The sequence below is a fragment of the Daphnia magna genome, linkage group LG8 (genome assembly GCF_020631705.1).
Source record: "Daphnia magna isolate NIES linkage group LG8, ASM2063170v1.1, whole genome shotgun sequence".
In the NCBI taxonomy this organism is placed as follows: Eukaryota; Metazoa; Arthropoda; class Branchiopoda; order Diplostraca; family Daphniidae; genus Daphnia; species Daphnia magna.
Genome location: NC_059189.1, coordinates 408,455 through 426,527, shown reverse-complemented (window position 1 = coordinate 426,527; position 18,073 = coordinate 408,455). Strand labels below are relative to the sequence as shown.

Genomic DNA, 18,073 nt, shown 5'->3' with positions numbered 1-18,073 from the left:
CCCCCCCCCCCCCCCCCCCCCCCCCCCCCCCCCCTTCCCCCTTTTTTGGGGGGGGGGGAGGAGGGGAAGAAACCCACCGAGCGAGGGGGGGGGGGGGGTTGGGGTTTGGGGGGGGAAAAAAAAAGGGGGGGTGTTGTTGTTTCACCTTTTTTTTTTTTTTTTTTTTTGGGGTTGGGTTTTTTTTTTTTTTTTTTTCCTTTTTTTTTTTTTTTTTGGGGTGGGTTTGTTTTTTAAGCATTTTTTTTGGGGGGGGGTGGTGTTTTTTTTTTCTTCTTTTTCCCCCCAAAAAGGGGGGGGGGGGGGGGGGGGGGGGGGGGGGGGGGGGGGGGGGGGGGGGGGGGGGTGTGGGGGGGGGGTGGTGGGGGGGTCCCCGGGGGGGCGTTTTTTGGGGGTATTGTTTCCCTTCCTGTAGCAATTAGGAGGTTACGAAAGGACATACTGATTGCAAAAGAATCAATTGCTTCTCCGGGCATTCTTTTTTCTATCCTCCCTTTTACTCGTAGCGTATATTCCGGGTGGTAATTGATTAGAAGTTGGGTGAAGATAACAGGTGGGCTTCGAGGCGTTAATATCTTTAATCCTGAAAGTTGCCGAGAAACAAAGTCATAAATCTCAATATCATTGAGGAAAATTCGTTTCAGGCCTACGAATTCCCTGATGGGGCTCATTGATGCCATACAAGCAAAACGAAAAGTCTAACGTCATTTGACTTTCGAGGGCCAGATTTACCAATGCTCCGACAGCCGTTCTTATGTGTAACAAGCAGAATTGTTTTAGGCATCGCACTGTGAAAGAACTCTAAGGGTGCTGATATACCTGGTACAACTTTAGCACGATGAAAATTCTCTTCATAAAATTTGCAGAATATCACTAACTGACCAACGAATTGATGCACTACAAGTAGTTCTCTACTGTATATAGAGAGCATCCTTCTATTTTGTAACGTTCCGTATCTTCCGCTGTCGTTTGAATTAATCGCCCATAAAAATCCTGTGAAAAACAAATTATAGCATCTAAAATATTTTATCGACTGATAAAAAAGCAGAGAATTACCTAAGTTTATTTTTGACGTCGACTCCAAGCGATCTTAAGGGATCCCATCTATAATTGCATTAAAAGCTTGTTGAAATGTGATTTAACAGATCTTCATCAGCATAGTGAGATGCTGCTTTAATACGATCAAGATCTCTTCGAAAATCTACAGGGCAATCTTTGGCTCCCATGTAGAGGGATCCATACCATCGCATCCAAAACAAACTGAATGATCTCATTCTCAACCTCATCTGAATCTTCGGGAGAAGTTCTTACAGTCAAATCGTATTGTCAACAAAGATCTTCCAAGGACTTTTCAAGTCCTCATTGCATGTACCTTTGGAAAGATGTTATAAAGAAAATTGTTTGGGACATAAAAGTGTAATCAGCTGACTTATGGTGAGACATACATCGCACTTTGCGTAACCTTCCTCCATAGGTATCTACTTTTCTTTCAGCAGCGTTTTGCCTAATATGAAGGAAGAATGATTAAAATTAGCCTGAATTAGGCTTAATAGCCTGAATGATGAAATCCTGTCCATGGTTAAGTAGTAATACTTAAAATTTATTGATTTTTGAACCAGAGCTAATCGTAGATCAGACGATGTTATTCAACGTAAGCAGCTTGTGCTTTTGAATCCGAACCAAAACAAACCCATCGTTGATGCAAAACTCCACATTTTGTTTGTTTGAGTATTCCTTCCCGTCGTTTTTCGTGATCTTATTGATCTTTATGTTTCCTAAGGATGGGTCGAAGAATAAGACTAAAATTTTCTTTGCCTCACCGAAGTTTTCAGATACATGGAAATGGAAGGTTGAAGCTTGATGGCCTTATTAATCTCATCAGCTGCAAGGAATCTTTTGGTTCCTTAACGTTACTTGATCCATTTTTCTCATTTTGTCATTGAGAAGAATAGATGAGCATGTCGTACCAATTGTTTTTAGGACAGTTATTTCTGCCTTGAAATAACCAACACAAGAAACCTTAAGTTCCAAATCTGTGTAATCAAAATCGCCATTTTGTCAGCCCTTTTCCATGTGTTTCACATTTGCAACGTAAACACTCATCCTGGAAAAAAAAAAAAAACAACTAAATAATGCAGATGAATGATATTTGTGGGAGGTTAGTGAACCTTTTACCTGTCAAGCATTCTATTCTGAATGGGTGTTCGGCCGAATCCTAGTTGTACGAATCTTGAACCACAACTTGTATATGGGCTTGTTGTTGTATTTGCTGAGGGCTCTCGGATCTAAAATCTTAATTGATGAGACATACAGCATGTCTTTTAAAATTAAAGAAGGGACAGTACCAAACGATGTGTTGCTAGAAATTCTGCCTGGATATTCTTACACTAACATGTCTAACGGCAGTAAGCTAGTCTGCTTGAGACAATCAAATATTAATGAATAATTTTCAAAATTGTCCAAAATTGTCCCAAAAGACATTAGCAAATGGGTAAATCTATTGCCACGATTGCCTGTTGTTTCATGACAGCAGCATATCGTAACTTACTCGTTACTTCTTCTGTTGGTGTTTGAATCTCATTGCCTTCTTGTTGATTGCTATCACCATCCTTGGTTTTTTCAGGATCTGCACATATATTAATGTAAATTAGATTTGTATAATTCAAAGTTCTACATTCACATGCTTACATTGTTTTTGGTTACAAGAATTTTCTGCACAACCACCAGTTAGGAATTCTGGTGATTTCACAGTAACTCTTTTTATTTTCTTCGCCTTAGGTTTGTTAGGCAACTTTGTTGAAGAAGCAGGTTTATCTGCTTGTGGGAACAACCTATCTTTTTTAAAAAGACCATATCCTTTAGCTCCAGTCCCACCATTAGGTCCTAATCTTCTCTTCTCCCTTTGCTTTGCTTTTTTCTCCTCGTACTTTAGCGCTCTTCTTAAATCCTTTTCATCTTCTAAATTATCCATGGTTTAAGTCGAGGCACTGATTTTATCACAAAGTAGTAACCACTTGTAAATTACCGCCAGTAAATTTCGTTTGTCAAAACTGTCTAGAAGCTTTTAATTCCCCCTTCGGCCGTTGGCGGCACTACTTGTAGATAGGACTACAGAGAGGGAAAGCAGGAACGCAATCTTAGCGAACGGTCGGTATATACCGTGGAGACCATGTTGGACAGCAGGCCATGCATGACAGTCAAAGCTGTCTACTGCTACGACATCTTTTGTGGCAATAAAAAAGTATTTTATTATTACCAGGATAGCCTAGCGGTGAATTTCCAACATTAACGACTTATTTAGTTAGTATTAGCACTATATAATAGTAATTTAAAGTTCGTTTTTACTTGGTAACTACAGCTTATGAGTAATTCAAATTTTAAAAAGGTGTTGCGATAAAACCATCTTGATTCCGTTTTGCTCTAAAACCGCTTCATTGGCTGGAAATCTAATATTTTATTCAAAATCAGCGGTTAATTTTGGTTTTAGCAGGTTAATTTAATTAATTTAAATTACAAGTAAAATTTTAAGCCCACCTTTTGATGTAAAAAGTTGGGTTTAATAGTCAGGCTTGTTTCACATATGTCGGATGTGAGGAGTGACAGCCTTTCTAAAAGATATGGAGAGTGTGAAGAAAGTTCCCGGTATCGATCCAAAGCTAGCAACGAGATACAAATGTACTGCCCTACAACTTTATGTTTTTCCTGCCAATACAAGCATACAAAATAAATCACTTTAATAATATGATTATGGATTTGTAAAATACCTTAAACATTTTTTTACGATCTTTCCAATGACCCTTGGTTAGCATCGGACATCAAGTGATCCAATGTTCTTTGTTCCAAGAAGTAAGAAAATATTTATAATTCGACAGTAACGACCAATAAAAGATGACATTAATAAAGCGTGGCCCAAAGATGAACACACAAAATGGATAGTTTAATATAGACAGTGATTTTTAGGGAAACAACTTCCATGTTTCATTTTTCAAAATTTCCAGCACTGCTTCTAGTTTTCAGAGTAATTTCAACACTAGAAAAAAAGTGATGATAGTGTGTAGTACATTTTAATCGTGTAATTCCATATCTCCTTTACAAAAATCCAAAGATTCAGAAATGATGAAACCCAAAAATGGACACATGCAGTTTCGAATTTGAATTGTTATGCAAGGTCTTAGCCAAGAGGTACTATTGTGTCTGGTGTACCAGGTCCCACTCCCTAATTCCATAACAGGCTCACCGAAGATGTCATTTGATTGTGATACTTATAAGTCTATCCGTCAGTCATCACACTCCTATACGGGACGGCGAGAACAGTTTGTTCTATTCAAAAATCGTAAACGGTTGTCTGTCACTAATAACTTGAAGCAAAAACTTGCACCACTTGTTTGGCCATCTGCCGTGGCACCACGACACGATGGATATTGTCAGGCTTCATCTTTTGACTTTTAATTCAATAAAACCTATGCTGTAAGAACCAAATTTGAACGCTAGATCCGAATAAAATATAAGTCTTTCGTCGTCCGTTCTATTAAATTTATTTCAATTACTGTAAGTCCCACGTAAAAATAAAGTGGATTTTCGTGATTCTCGTTAAATTTTGAATCGAAATCATGCATTTTTAATGAAATGTAGAATTTGTCCAAAAATGAAAAAGTGGGAAGGCTATTCCCATTTTTGCCAAAATCAGCCAAAAACCACATCTCTTGGAAATCAATGAAAATCATACATTAATTTCAAAATTTAACGCTGATTTCGAAAAGATAATTTTTTCCTCCCCAAACCAGTTGTTTCCGAAACAAATTTAAGGAATTTAAGTGATTGTATCGCAACACATTTCTTGATCCGTTTTTTTATTCTTTAAAAAAAATTACAAGTCCCACGTAAAAATAAAGTCGATTTTCGTAATCCTTGTTACATTTTGAATCGAAATCATGCATTTTAAATTAAATGCAGAATTTATCAAAAAATGAAAAAGTGGGAAGGTTGTATACCCTTCCCACTTTTGTCAAAATCACTAAATAACGACATCTCTTGGAAATCGATGAAATTCACGCATTATAATCCAAATGTAACGCTGATTTCGAAAAAAAAACAAAACTAGAGTTTGGCATACTACCGCAGTATGGATTCACAACAAAAATGGTTATAATCCCTGTTTACAAATGTATTGCACGCTCCACGTTCTCGAAATAATGCTGTCATCCTTGACATAGAAACGTGTTCAAAGATGAAGCCTTATCTTAATTTATAGATATCCAACAGTCAAATTAAGAATATCAATCAAGGGTTCTCCGATTGGTCACCAATTTCTAACAAACTCGTCGTTGTTCAAGTAAAGTCCTTATCAGTTTTCTTTAAACTCTTTACAGTTAATCTTTTTCGAAGGTAAGAAATCCACACTTCGGGACCCTTGCGTCGCAATGGAACTGCCTTTGAAAAACCTTGTGGCTGTCATGGACTTCGCAAACGCCGCAAGCCGTTGAAACGTGCAAAAAGCGTGGAAAGAAATGCTCTTTTAGTACCAATTTACAAAAGATGGCGTTGCTAAAAGCAGCACCATCTAACGGCAAATGTGTGAACTGATCCGTCCCCGGATTTAAAAAAAATGGAACCTTCGAGTAACATCGAGATTTTGAATTAAAGTGAAAAAAAAAAAAAAACCTTGACGTCATTGCACGACTGAGTTGTTCTCATTTCATGCCTTGCAAGTCATTTATATGTTGAACCTGCACTCGAGTCTTTCAACATTTCATTTGCATTGGCTCTTGACACGCAATTTCTTCATTGTAGTTGGACAGCAGACAGTAACGGGCAGTACAACATCCAATGACGAGAGGAGCGTGTAAACGTGCAAGAGTACTTCAAGATCCCGAGAGGAAAAAGAAAGAAGAATCGTAAATCTAAGACCACACGCGACGGGGCCAACATAAAGAATTTGGCACTAAGAAAAGAAAGCACAACAATATCTGAAGTATCACCCAACGACGTTTAAATAAATATCGCCGACTACCCAAAACAATGTGCAGGTGTCACAGAGTTTTGAAAACACGCTAAAAACCAGTCATTAAGCGCTAACTAAAGCGTTCGAAAAGCAACGAAAGAAAGAAATGAAACCCAAAAGCAAAACGATGGCGCAGGTAAAAATCAAGCAGGTAGCGCAAACGACTTTCTGTCACAGGCAGCGAACGTTGCGCTCGAATAATTGACTTTATTACGTCTACAACTGGAACTGGCTTAAAAAATAAAACAAAAAAAAACTTGGAGACTTTCTGTTGTTTTGGCTGCAGCAGCAGGGGGGGGGGCACAAAAAATCTCGATTAACCACACCCGTCAATGCTTGATCAATCAAAAAAATAAAAAAAATAAAAATTTATTCGGTTGATTCGCATACGCGATGGAGAAGAAACGAGGCTGACGTCTGGATGGCACAACATGCGCCATCGCATCGAAGACATTCGACTGTTGAAGTTTCAGTTCCCATGACGAACGAAAAAAAATATTTTAGGATAAAGAATATGTAAACTGAAAACCATAAAAGGGAATCTTAACAAATGAAGAACATGGGAAAGTGGGCCACGTTTCAGACCTCGACACAACGTTAATAATTACCAGATAACAATATAAACGGCTTTTACTTGTAGCCCGGATTTTTGGCGGAGGGTTTGCAAATGCCTTTTCCATACTTTGTTGTGTAGCACATCAAGCTTTTTTGGCGTGAGTTTATCTATATACGCCAATCGATTTCGTAGTTGCTAATCTGGCGCGAGGGGAGGAAACGATCGTGTCCTATACGAGACGGGAAAATCCCGTTGGAAAGCCAATAAAGACAAGTACGCTTTCAAATCATTCGGTTAGCTGAGAAAGCTCCGACTCAAAGTATCAAATTAGGTTAATGTAAACACATATTGAATTAAGACATAATCATCAATCATACTACCCCCCAAAAAAAGAGGTACAGAGCGAGCATTGATGAAAATTTTAAAAAGGAAAGCTTAATTTAAATCAGGTTGCTAAATTTTTCCACATCTAAAAATAATTATTCGTTGGCATGTGCAATTTCAATCGCTAAAAAGAGAGGGGAAACAAATTCCACCCGACATTCCGAAAACTGGATGGCCAATTCGGTGGTATTGTAGGAAAAAAAAAACAAAACGGCTGCACGAAATGCGACGAAAGCTCAACAAAGTTTTACCTTTGTTCACATAAGTGGCCGCCATCAGCACCCAATGCCTATAACGTGCAACAGTCGAATGAACAAGAGACCATCAAACAGCTCATCCAGAATGCGTGTCCAGCAGGATACTACTACATGGTCCGCTTTTATTTTGCGGTTCTCATTCGCCACATTCTTCGTCTGTCTACTGTAGAGATTCAGCCAATAAAACCGAAAGCAAAAATGAAAAAAACAAGACCCCAAAAAGTCATTTGGGGCTGCCACAATCCATTGACGATTCAAAGTCGCGTGACTGTCGACGATGAAAAGAAACGTGACGTCTATGAAAGGCAAACCATCAAATGAATGCCTTTATTCTCTCGTTCCATTTAGTACAATGGCCAATTTTTGGGGTTTTGTTTCTAAGAAAATTAAATAAAATTCGCTTCATTGGCTAATCGCGAGTCAATAAGGACAACATTGTGGATAATTTCGCCTTTAGTTATAGATTAATATTATCGACATGGCGTGTTCTTGGATCGAATAGAAAACGTACATTTCTTTAACAAAAAAAAAAAAAGAAAAATTGAAAGAAAAAGAATATGCACTTTTATTTTAGTGTGCCACACATTAGCCGCAAAAGCCGAAAAAAAGTCGGCCATGCAGAGCGTTGTACTGCCGAGACGGAATACTCGGTCAGGGTCGAGCCCCCACCTTTTTTTCTTTCAAATATATACTAAACAATTTCACTATTATTTATTCATTGTTTTCCCTTTTTTTAAAACTCCTTCTTGCGGTCGCCTCCACCTATACCCCAATTGCACGAGGAACGAAAAAAAAAAAAAAGAGGGGCATTGTAGAGACATAAAGTATTTGGGTAGCATTGGCGACGACATTATCGTCTGATCTATTTGCAACCTGGTTTACGTTTTATATCATAAAAATAGTTTTAAAAAAAATCGGCCTCATTTTCAGGTAAAGAGAATGCGTGCCTGAACTTGACACTTTAGTTAAATAATTTTTCGTGCGCGTTTCAAATGATTTGCTCAGTTCAGACTGATGAAAATGCAAAAATCATTTCTTAATGGGGGAGGAGGACATCTCGTTTCGTACGACGAAAACACAATTAAGAACGCGACGCCAGTGCTGTTTTTAAGAAACTGGCAATCATTGCATTTTGTTAGCCAAGGTTATACCCAGGACATAATTGTTGCATAGGCTCGGTCGCTTGTTTTTTTATATATTGGAGTTGGAGGGGCTTTCACCTATACGAGAACGTTTCAAGACACGAACAGCTCCACGCTAACAACGTTTAAATTTCTCTCGAGCAGCTATCAAACCATACACATAAAAATGTTGATGTCTCGGCGTGATTCTACACCCAAACTCCCGACCCGAAAAAGAACCACTGGTAGCCCTTGACGCTGGGTCGGTTATACAAGCAGCGAGTCACGAAGCAACGTTGTTCTGAAAAAACAAAACAAAACAAAAATGATGCACTGCATCACGCTAACAAAGCTGTTGCAGGTTAGTCATCGGCTAGTGAAACATTAAGAACGATGCCTTTCACGTTGTCATCGCGACATGACTAATCTCTCTGATAGTTATATCTAGTGACAGCAATTATCGGTCGGCTAAACTCGTACGACGAATATCACGATATCCTTTTAACATTAGGGATTATTTGGGAGGGTTGGGGCTACGATGCAACTGGGATCGGTCATGTCGTGACCCCCTTTTAATGATGGCCCACAAGTCGCTTACGCCCATCATAACCTTAAAAATGCCATGTTTAAAAGATATGCCTTTATAGATTTGAAGGGGGAAACAAAGGAAAGGAATACAACCAATCTCTGCTTATAAACGATACAATAAAACAGTATAACCTTGAGGACAATTCAGGCTCACGTTATGATTCTAATAGTTACAGGTGGAATAGGAAAGGGAAGTGCTGCTCGTTCGGCGGTATTGACGTGTCATAAAACGCCCGTGTAACGTGTGTGTGTGCATAACTGGTATCATTATATAACAATCGAAATGTCTCTCAAATGACGTAATCAAAGAGTTTGTAATCAAACATGTTTTGTTTTTGGCAGAAAAACGTTTGCAAATTGAGCACGTCCGAAAAAAATGGCTTGTGCTACCCGGGGCTGGCCATTTACTATACACACAGCCTACGCATAAAAAAAAACAGCAACATTTAATTGCATAGAAAGGGAGAAAGTCTTTAAATGGAATGGAACAGTAGCCGAGTTAAGCGCTTCATTTCGATCACAAACCGGTGAGGATAACAAGTCAACCAATCCCCCGGCACCAGCAGCCCTTTCAAAGGGCGTTGGCTTCCATTACGCTAGTCCCCAAAATAACAAACGAATGTCAATAAACTAAAAAAAGAATTTGATTTCGGTCGATAGAAAAATCATGTAAAGCGTGACCCCATTTAATAGCAACAAGCGTCCAATATTAAGTTGCTTCTAGAATGCGACGAGGTCGATGTTGAATTTCGCAACGTGCAATGAAATGCAGAAACACACAATCAGCAATCAACAGAAAAAGAAAAGGAATAACTCGGACAGTACGACGGTGTACAAGAATCGGCGTCTTTCTCACGCTCTCGTTGATGGCTCAGTTTCACATTCGTTCGTGCAACAGCGTCTCTTCCCTATCCAATAGATGACTAAAAGTATATACTTTGCACAGATGAAGAGGTATAAGTTCGATTTGTATACACCACCGTCTGTTTTTCTATACACTTCCCCGATGCAAACTTGATTTTTGCAATCAAAGGGAAACGGTGTACGTATAGCTCTAATTACAACTACTGTATAGAGAAAAAAGAGTCACATAAAGGCGAGGCCAAATATGCAATGCAATTCGTTTAGAAAAAGTTTCCTTTAATGGAAAAATAACATAAATTGTTACACATATGCTGTAGTGTGTGTTTTAATGGTACGCACAGTGCAGCAGTGCGAAGTAGACTCGTCGCGATAATTGCTGTGAGAAAGAACGAAAAGAAACGCAGCTGGACGTCCCATTTGTACGTTTCCTTAACTGTTGATGTAGTTTTGTTTGATGGAAATGCGAGACGGCCGGCCGGCAAAAATTAAAGAAAATGGCCACCTATATTCTAATCGAATACATTCATCAAAGTTTCATTTTTTTCAAGAGAAAATCCACATGTCACGAAAATCTGAATTTTTAATCGTCAAGTCTCAATGGCGACCGCATAGTCTGTCCAGGGGAAAAAACAAAAGGAGAGCGTGAACAAAGGAACCGAATCAGAAGGGAAAATAAAAAAAGAGAAAAGGGCGTCTGAGGTAAATTTTAATAAGAGGTTGTTTGGTTTTCGATATCAAGTGAGAGGAGGCCTCGCTCGTCCTCCTCTTCGTCCTTCTATCGCGCCCTCTACTCCTCCTACCTGCACAAGAACGTGTTGCCTTTCGCTCTCGTTGGACGAGTACCCTACCGTTTTCGACTCGTGAATGGGGGAGGGTTGGAAAAGGGAAAAATTCAAAACAACGAAAAAGGAAAGAGACTAGGCGGGGGCCCGACAAAACAAAAAAAAACTGATATAAAGTCCGACTGTGCACTTGCATTTTTAACAGACGACTCTTGTGACTGCAACGTTCCTCTGGGTTCTCAACGTGTCTGTGTTGAAAGCAAAAGTGTTTTTGCCACTCCGCCTCTTCGGTTGTCGACAGACTTCTGGTCTCCCGAGTTCGAATATAGTTTACCACGAAAAATGAATTCCAGGTAAAGAGACAATCATTTGAATTACACCTTCACTTTTGCTCGCTTTAAGTGACCCTTTGCCTGATCTCATTTCGCTCGTTTTCCTTTCCCGCTTCGGAATGTATTCGGCATATTCAACCGAACGAAATGGGGGCTGCACGTTTAAGTGATTTTCAGTCGCGAAATCGGCCGTTTTACATTTGGCGTTTTGCATTGGTTAAGGCAACCGCTGATGGCGGTTTATGTGGGCCAGCAGAAATCGTTTTCCCTTGAAACATCGTTTTCCGTTTGGTTTGCACACGTGAATCAATTTGTTTCGGTTGATGAGACAATACTTTCGCGTTTGTTTTTGTTTTGTTTTTTACCGTGCGAAGCAGTCACTCACTTACAGTTGGAATATAGCCTTGAAAGATAACCTACTTGATGCTTTTATTATATATAGACGGACAGGATAACATTTACCCAATTTCTAATTTTCTCACGAACGCGGCTAGTCCAACCAAACCACCACCAAACTATTCCAATAAATCACCGACCAAATTCCCACCCAAACCCATTCTTTTCGCAATGTGTAGCTATAACCCTATTTCTATCCGTTTAAGAAACTTATTAGGTCAAACCACAATGCAAATGCGCAGAGAAATGTCGGCAAGTCACGGGATCTTTATTTATTTATTCTTTTTGGGATATTTAGAGAAGAAGAAGAAGAAAGAAAGAAAAAAATTTAAAAAAAAAGAAGGTGGGAAAGAAAAAGAGATTACGTTTTTGTTTAGGGCTAAAAGAGAGAGAAAGAGGATCTCAAAAATGATGATATGTTTAGGTCACGGTAGCTCATTCATTACTTTCTTTTGGTGTGGAAACGAACCAGCGTCTCGACGGGGCGCTCCAATGCAAAACACAGAAAGCAGCACCAGAAAAAACCAGAAACGACGTCACGAATCCTCTTTTGTTTGGCTCTTTTCTCTCGGTCGGGCGCGGTTTGTCTTATCAAACCACTTGGATCTTGTTCTCACTCATCACTCGTCTTGTTAGCCGACGTCCTTGAATCGAGCCTCAATTACGATCGTTTGCCAAGACGAATTTTCATCCGCGCCTGCACGTTACATTTGGATCTGATTAATGGGGGCCACTTTTGTGCATTCTTTGCAACGAAATTTGCCTTTTTGCCCAAAAAAGAAATTGATCTAAAGTGATTACAGGTAAGGGGGAGGAAAGAAAAAGGGAGACTTGGCAATGAGCAACGGTCACGTCACAACCACAAAGAAATCGATGCTCGTTATAAATCCGATAGCCAAGCGAATCGATTGAACAGCGCGCGCTCGTTACCATTCGCTACATTTTCCTTTTGCCAAATGCCTTGTACAATAAAAGACGTGCGTTCGCCTGCGTCCCATTATTGGCAGACATTGAACACAACAAAAGAGTTTGAACCCGCGGAGGTATCATCCCCTTAACCTACTGCCCAAACGATGAGACAGAGACAACACTTGAACTTCAAAAAAGGACAAGTAGTACGATCAACAAATCGTATCGATTATCGCAGGCCAAAGGTACAAGAGTATCAGCGTACCCCCTTTAAAAAATGAAATGGGTGTGGCACGTACTCGCAGCACGTGGACGGGGGGTATGGGTGTGGTTCCGTCCTGGAATGGTATACAAATATAAAAAGACAACACACTTTCACTTGTAAATGTTTTAATATTTTTGTTTTTTTAAGGGACGATCTCTCTGCTCTGCTTCTTTAAAAAAAAGACAACCGAAAATTGTGTTCTCGTTGTTGGCCGATTCACAACTGGGCGGCTTGTTAACTTGACCTAGAACCTGAACGTGTTGCATCATAGAAATCGACAGTCTTATATACAGTTGTATGCGCCCCATCAAAAGTTGGAAAATGAAAAAAAAAGGGCCACACCCTTTTTATAGTTTCATCACGGCCGTTCGCCTTCTTTTAAAAAATAAAAAATAAAAAGGGGAGCAGAAGCTCGTGCACAGAACCGCATCAAATTTGTGCTCACGATACTAGAGAATCGTAAATAGACAGAAATAGGTCGTCAAGGCGAGACGGCAGGCAAAATGAACAGTTTAATTGTTTTAAACATCAGAAAGAAAGAAAAATAAAACACAATCTAAAAAAAAAAAAAGAAAGTCAATCGTTGAAACATTTCAAAAGAAATGAATTTTCTTTTTAGATTGAAGCTGACGCTATTGACGACGTTAGTCGTTTGTTTGGCTGGCGTCGTTCGACCGCAATATCCACGTCCACCACCACCTCATGCAGATCACCGTTACGGCCCACCACCACCACCACCTCACCACCATCATCCGTACCATGGCCAGGAAGAAGAACATCATGAAGCGCAATGCGCTTTAGTTGTTCCAGGATTGCCCGGCAAATCGGCTGCTGGCGACCGTTACGCAAAGTACCAATTTTAATTTTTTGTTTTCCCAAGTCAATCATTTAATTCGTCGTATTGTTGACTTTAATCAACAACGTCACAATGAAATTTGTTCAGCTTAAAATACGTGCCGGACGAGACGTGCATCACGTACGAGGCCGTCGACGCGGCCTTTAGCGCGGCCAAGAGTAAACTTCGTCTGCCCAGCACCAAGAGCAGAACGCTGACGGAGCGCGATATCGATCTGCTGGGCAAAGTCATCGTAGAAACGACCCGCAATTTGGCCAATCAGTAAATGCATTTTTGTTTTTCTTTTGCCCGATCAAATGAGCCATTGCTTTTCCCTTTTCTTTTACGACCGTCCCGCACCGGATAACAAACATTTCGTTTGTCTCGCTATTAAATAGATATGGTCTGCCAGCCGATGTCATTTCCAACGGTCTGCCTCTGATCGATACGAGCAAGGTACAAACTTTCCCATATTCTCATTGTTTAGAAGGAGAGGTCGCGCGTTTCATTCAATTTTCATCGGACTCATTTTTTTAAAAATTAATCGACTCGCAAATGGCGCTGTTTATTTACAGACGGCCATCGACCAATTTTGCCCGTCTTTCCTCAAAAAAGAAGAGTCCAAATGTATGGCTGAACGCTACCGGCAATACAATGGATTATGCAACAACCTCGAGCATCCCTATTGGGGCGCCGCATTGACCGCCTTTCGTCGGATGATTCCGGCTGACTACGCCGACGGTATTATACTCTCTTTCTTGTTCTCCCCCTCCTCGCCCCCCTTTTTATCCTTCCCCAAAATAATCGACACGTTCCTTCCACACTTGGTGCTCTTCGCAAATCTAATAAATATCGATAACAAACAAACGCATAAGGTATCAGCAAGCCGCGCATTTCCGCCAATGGCAAGGATCTGCCGACCACCCGCCACATTTCGGCCGTCCATCATCACGACATGGGATACCACGATCACGCAGTTACCGTTTTCCTCATCTCGTGGGGTCAGGCCATCGATCACGACATGACTTTCACGGCCGACACTAAAGGTCAGTTCCCCCTTTTTTTGTTTAATATACGTACTATGTTTCTTTAAATTGAGCCTATGTTGTTTGTTGTTTTTCCCCCAACGTGACTGAACGCTCGGTTCGAATTAAAAGATCCCGTGACGGACACGGATCCGCTGTGTTGCGACGTCCCCGAAAATAAACGCAATGAAGAATGCTACCCAGTCGAAATCCCGGCCAAAGACCCTTTCTACGCCTTGTTCCGCCGCCGTTGCATGGAATTCGTACGCTCCGCTTCGTCTCTGAAAGGCGAATGCAAATTAGGTTTGTTTTTACCCATTTTTGGTTTTCTATTTCTATTTTTAGGGCACGTTGCCGGGTTCGTTTTTTTTTTTTTTTTTTTAAGGGACGTGACGTTCGGGGAAAAAAGGTTAGTTGGTTCTGTCAGGTGGGGAAACTATAAAAAAAACAAATGAATACGCAAGTGAGTGTTGATATCGATTGAGAAGCTGATTAACGACGCACATTGGCGGCAACGAATGAAAAATAGTTATAAAATTGGCTACGTGAAAACACTTGAAATGATGTTTCAAAAAAAAACCCCAAATTGCCAGGTCCCCGATCGCATTTGAATTTGATTTCGAGCGTCATAGACGCCAACTTTATTTACGGATCCGACAAGGAGACGGCCGATGGGTTGAGGACGCTCAAAGGCGGCCTACTCAAAAGCACGCCCATGTTCCGCGAGCACGGACTCAAGGACTTGCTGCCACTCAAACTGGAAAATCCAGATGACGGATGCATCCGCGCCACTCCAGACACCTACTGCTTCATGGCAGGTATTGGCCCCCAAAAAAATATGTCGTGCTCTATCGCGCGTGTTGTTTTTTCTTTTCTTTTCTTGATCTTAAAAAAACAAATTTGATGATCGAACAGGCGACCCACGCGTCAATGAACAACTGGTCCTCTCCGTCACGCACACGCTCCTCATGCGTGAACACAACCGCATCGCTCAAGAGCTATCGGTTATCAATCCGCACTGGGACGATGAAATCATCTACCAGGTAGGCGAACTCCAAAACAAATAGAAAAAGAGATGTCACCTTTTAACCTTTTGTTTTTGTGTGTTTTTTTTTTTTTTTATTTCCCCCCCGAAAAAATCAATCCAAACGAATAAAAGGAAACACGTCACATCATGGCGGCTCTGATCCAGCAAATCACCTACAACGAATTCCTGCCCATGGTGTTGGGCAAAGATTTGATGGAGTCAAACAGTTTGATTTTGGAACGCGACGGCTACTGGAACGGCTACAACGACCAAGTCGACCCGTCCCTACCGGCGTCGTTCGGTGCGGCCGCCTTCCGCTTCGGCCACTCGCTGCTGCCCTCGGCCGTCGAGCGATGGAGCACGACGCACAAATACATCGGCGCCCAGCGATTGAGTCAAATGTTGCGCCAACCTTACGACCTGTACAAGGGCGGCTATTGCGATCAGTACGTCAGCGGATTGATGAACCAAGTGTCGCAGGCCATGGATGGATCCATGTCGCAGGAAGTGACCAATCACTTGTTCCAGGATTCGGGCAAAAACTGGGGACTCGATTTGGCTGCGCTGAACATGCAAAGAGGCCGCGATCACGGCATCCCCTCTTACAACGCCTTCAGAGAGTATGTCCCGAATAGAACGTCAGCCATCCATCGAATTAAAAATTGAATGGCTCTCTCTTAAAAACAGGCACTGCGGACTGAAAAGAGCAAACAGTTGGAGAGACCTGTCCGATGCTTTCACTAACGATACGCTGAAACATTTCACTTCGATTTACGATTCGCCGGACGATATCGACTTGTGGACGGCTGGCGTCTCCGAACGGGCCTTGACGGGCAGCATGGTTGGCCCGGTTTTCGGCTGCATTATCGGCCAATCATTTAGAGATTTACGAGCCGGCGATCGATTCTGGCACGAAAATCCCAAACAACCCAGTTCGTTCACCCTCGGTAGGTTTTTAAAAATTAAAATAAAATAAGATTTGATTGCAAAAATGGCTGACGTGGTCGATGATCCAATTCCTTTGGCGTTTAGAACAATTGCAAGAAATCCGTAAAGTGAGACTGGCCCGAATCGTTTGCGACAACAGCGACGATATTGAAAGCGCTCAAGTTTACGTCATGGTCTTGCCTGACCCAGAAATGTAATCTTTCCTTCTATTCTATTTGAAAAGCATCAATCTATAATAATGGAATTGGTTTGCGACTTACATAGCAATCCTCGAGTGTCGTGCAAGAGCTCCGTCCTACCGCGGATGGACCTCAGCAAGTGGAAGGACAAGGAAACCAAATACCCGGCAGCAGCTCAGCCTCCCTGCTGGCCGTCCGCATCATCATCATCGTCCGGATTACAACAGGAGACCACCACCACCTCCGCCTGGACATCACCTCGGATACCGTCCATACGAATCTGATCCATAATTGAAGAGAAGCAGAAAGAAAAAACAACCAAAAGACATCAAAAATACGATAAGAAAAGATTTTATTTTAACTCGAATTTATTGAAAATAATAATATATTATGAACTATATCGACCTCTTTTCTAAATGAGAAGGACACATATTATTTAGCCCTGAATGATGCACAATCGCCCGACTTTAAATCAAAGATGCCTGCAAATTATGGCGCAATCTCGTCAACGCAGAGATTCGCGAGTGAAACTTAATGCAAACATGTTGTGCACAAACTGAAATTGAATGATGTAATGCCTTCGAACACCCTTTTATCTCAAACCAATTTTTATGTCTTTGATGCAAAAAGAAAAAAATGAATCTCCTTGCACTTGTCTGTCCCCCTTTCCACTTTCCTATTTGTGGCTGTGAAAAATGTACGAAAATCCCCACACACAAATAAAAAAATAATTTAAAAATATTGTGAATGGATGCGCCGCGTTGATTATTCACACAATCCGTCCGTAATTGTATGCAGCCCAATCACGCCGAGTGTCCCCGATCGATCAAGTTAGATTTCCCGGGGAAATAAAAAAAAAAATTATAAGAATAATAAGAGATTTAGTATTTTTTCAATAAATGCTGATGACTTGTAGCTTAATCGAATATGCAAATGACAATATGATAGGCAAAACGAGTCAAAAGTCATCGACATATTTTTAGCAGTTTTTGAAAATGAATTATCGATCGGTATCGACTGCCACGGAAGATGAGCTTTGTAGTACCGTATATAATCAATATTCAATCGATCATTCATTTCATTGTCAAAATATGTTTCCCAGATTTGAAATACAGTTGAAAACTCAAACTACAGAACCGACACAATTATCGTCTTCCAAATAACAACGCACTCCTCGAAATTGATGCGTCCTCGAGCTGATGTACTCCATGCCACTGACAAAATAAACAACATGGCTTTCATCATCGTTACTTTAGTACACAGCATGTCCCCCTGAACGTTAGTGGAGACACATTTTTATTTGGTAACCGAGGTGGAGTTATCGTCTATACGACGTCCCTATCAACGAGAGAGCCACACCCGGTATAGAAGGTCGGATGGGATTTCGAGCCTCGTAACAAACTTCATTTGTAGTGCTACTATCGTATGACTATTATATACACGGGTAGATGAATAGAAAGACCAATTACCCGACCGTACGAGAGGTGTGAATAACAACAACAACAACTAAAAAAAAGGCACTTTAGGCGACACGCAAATCTAATCCTGCGGTTAATACTCCGCACGAGACAAATCTGTTACTTTAGACAACCCGTTGCTTTCCATTC

At 40.9% G+C, this 18,073-nt stretch overlaps 1 protein-coding gene and 1 long non-coding RNA gene across 2 annotated transcripts; one reads left to right on the top strand and one right to left on the bottom strand.

Annotated features, from left to right (window-relative positions):
- Positions 1-409: 409 nt before the first annotated feature.
- LOC116933117 lies at positions 410-16,673 on the bottom strand. Its single transcript, XR_006650652.1, has 8 exons — positions 16,548-16,673; positions 3,762-3,829; positions 3,532-3,699; positions 2,686-3,443; positions 2,166-2,623; positions 1,443-2,101; positions 1,054-1,369; positions 410-990 (listed from the first exon to the last, which is right to left on the bottom strand). It is a non-coding gene; the product is annotated as an uncharacterized LOC116933117 (long non-coding RNA).
- LOC116933119 (peroxidase) lies at positions 10,741-17,207 on the top strand. The gene is given in 14 exon segments (XM_032940986.2): positions 10,741-10,903; positions 13,072-13,302; positions 13,396-13,569; positions 13,686-13,743; positions 13,863-14,028; positions 14,163-14,333; positions 14,445-14,615; positions 14,906-15,130; positions 15,228-15,355; positions 15,472-15,959; positions 16,027-16,286; positions 16,372-16,480; positions 16,552-16,650; positions 16,652-17,207. Coding segments are annotated over 14 exon segments (2,397 nt in total). The 5' UTR covers positions 10,741-10,892; the 3' UTR covers positions 16,758-17,207.
- Positions 17,208-18,073: the final 866 nt, after the last annotated feature.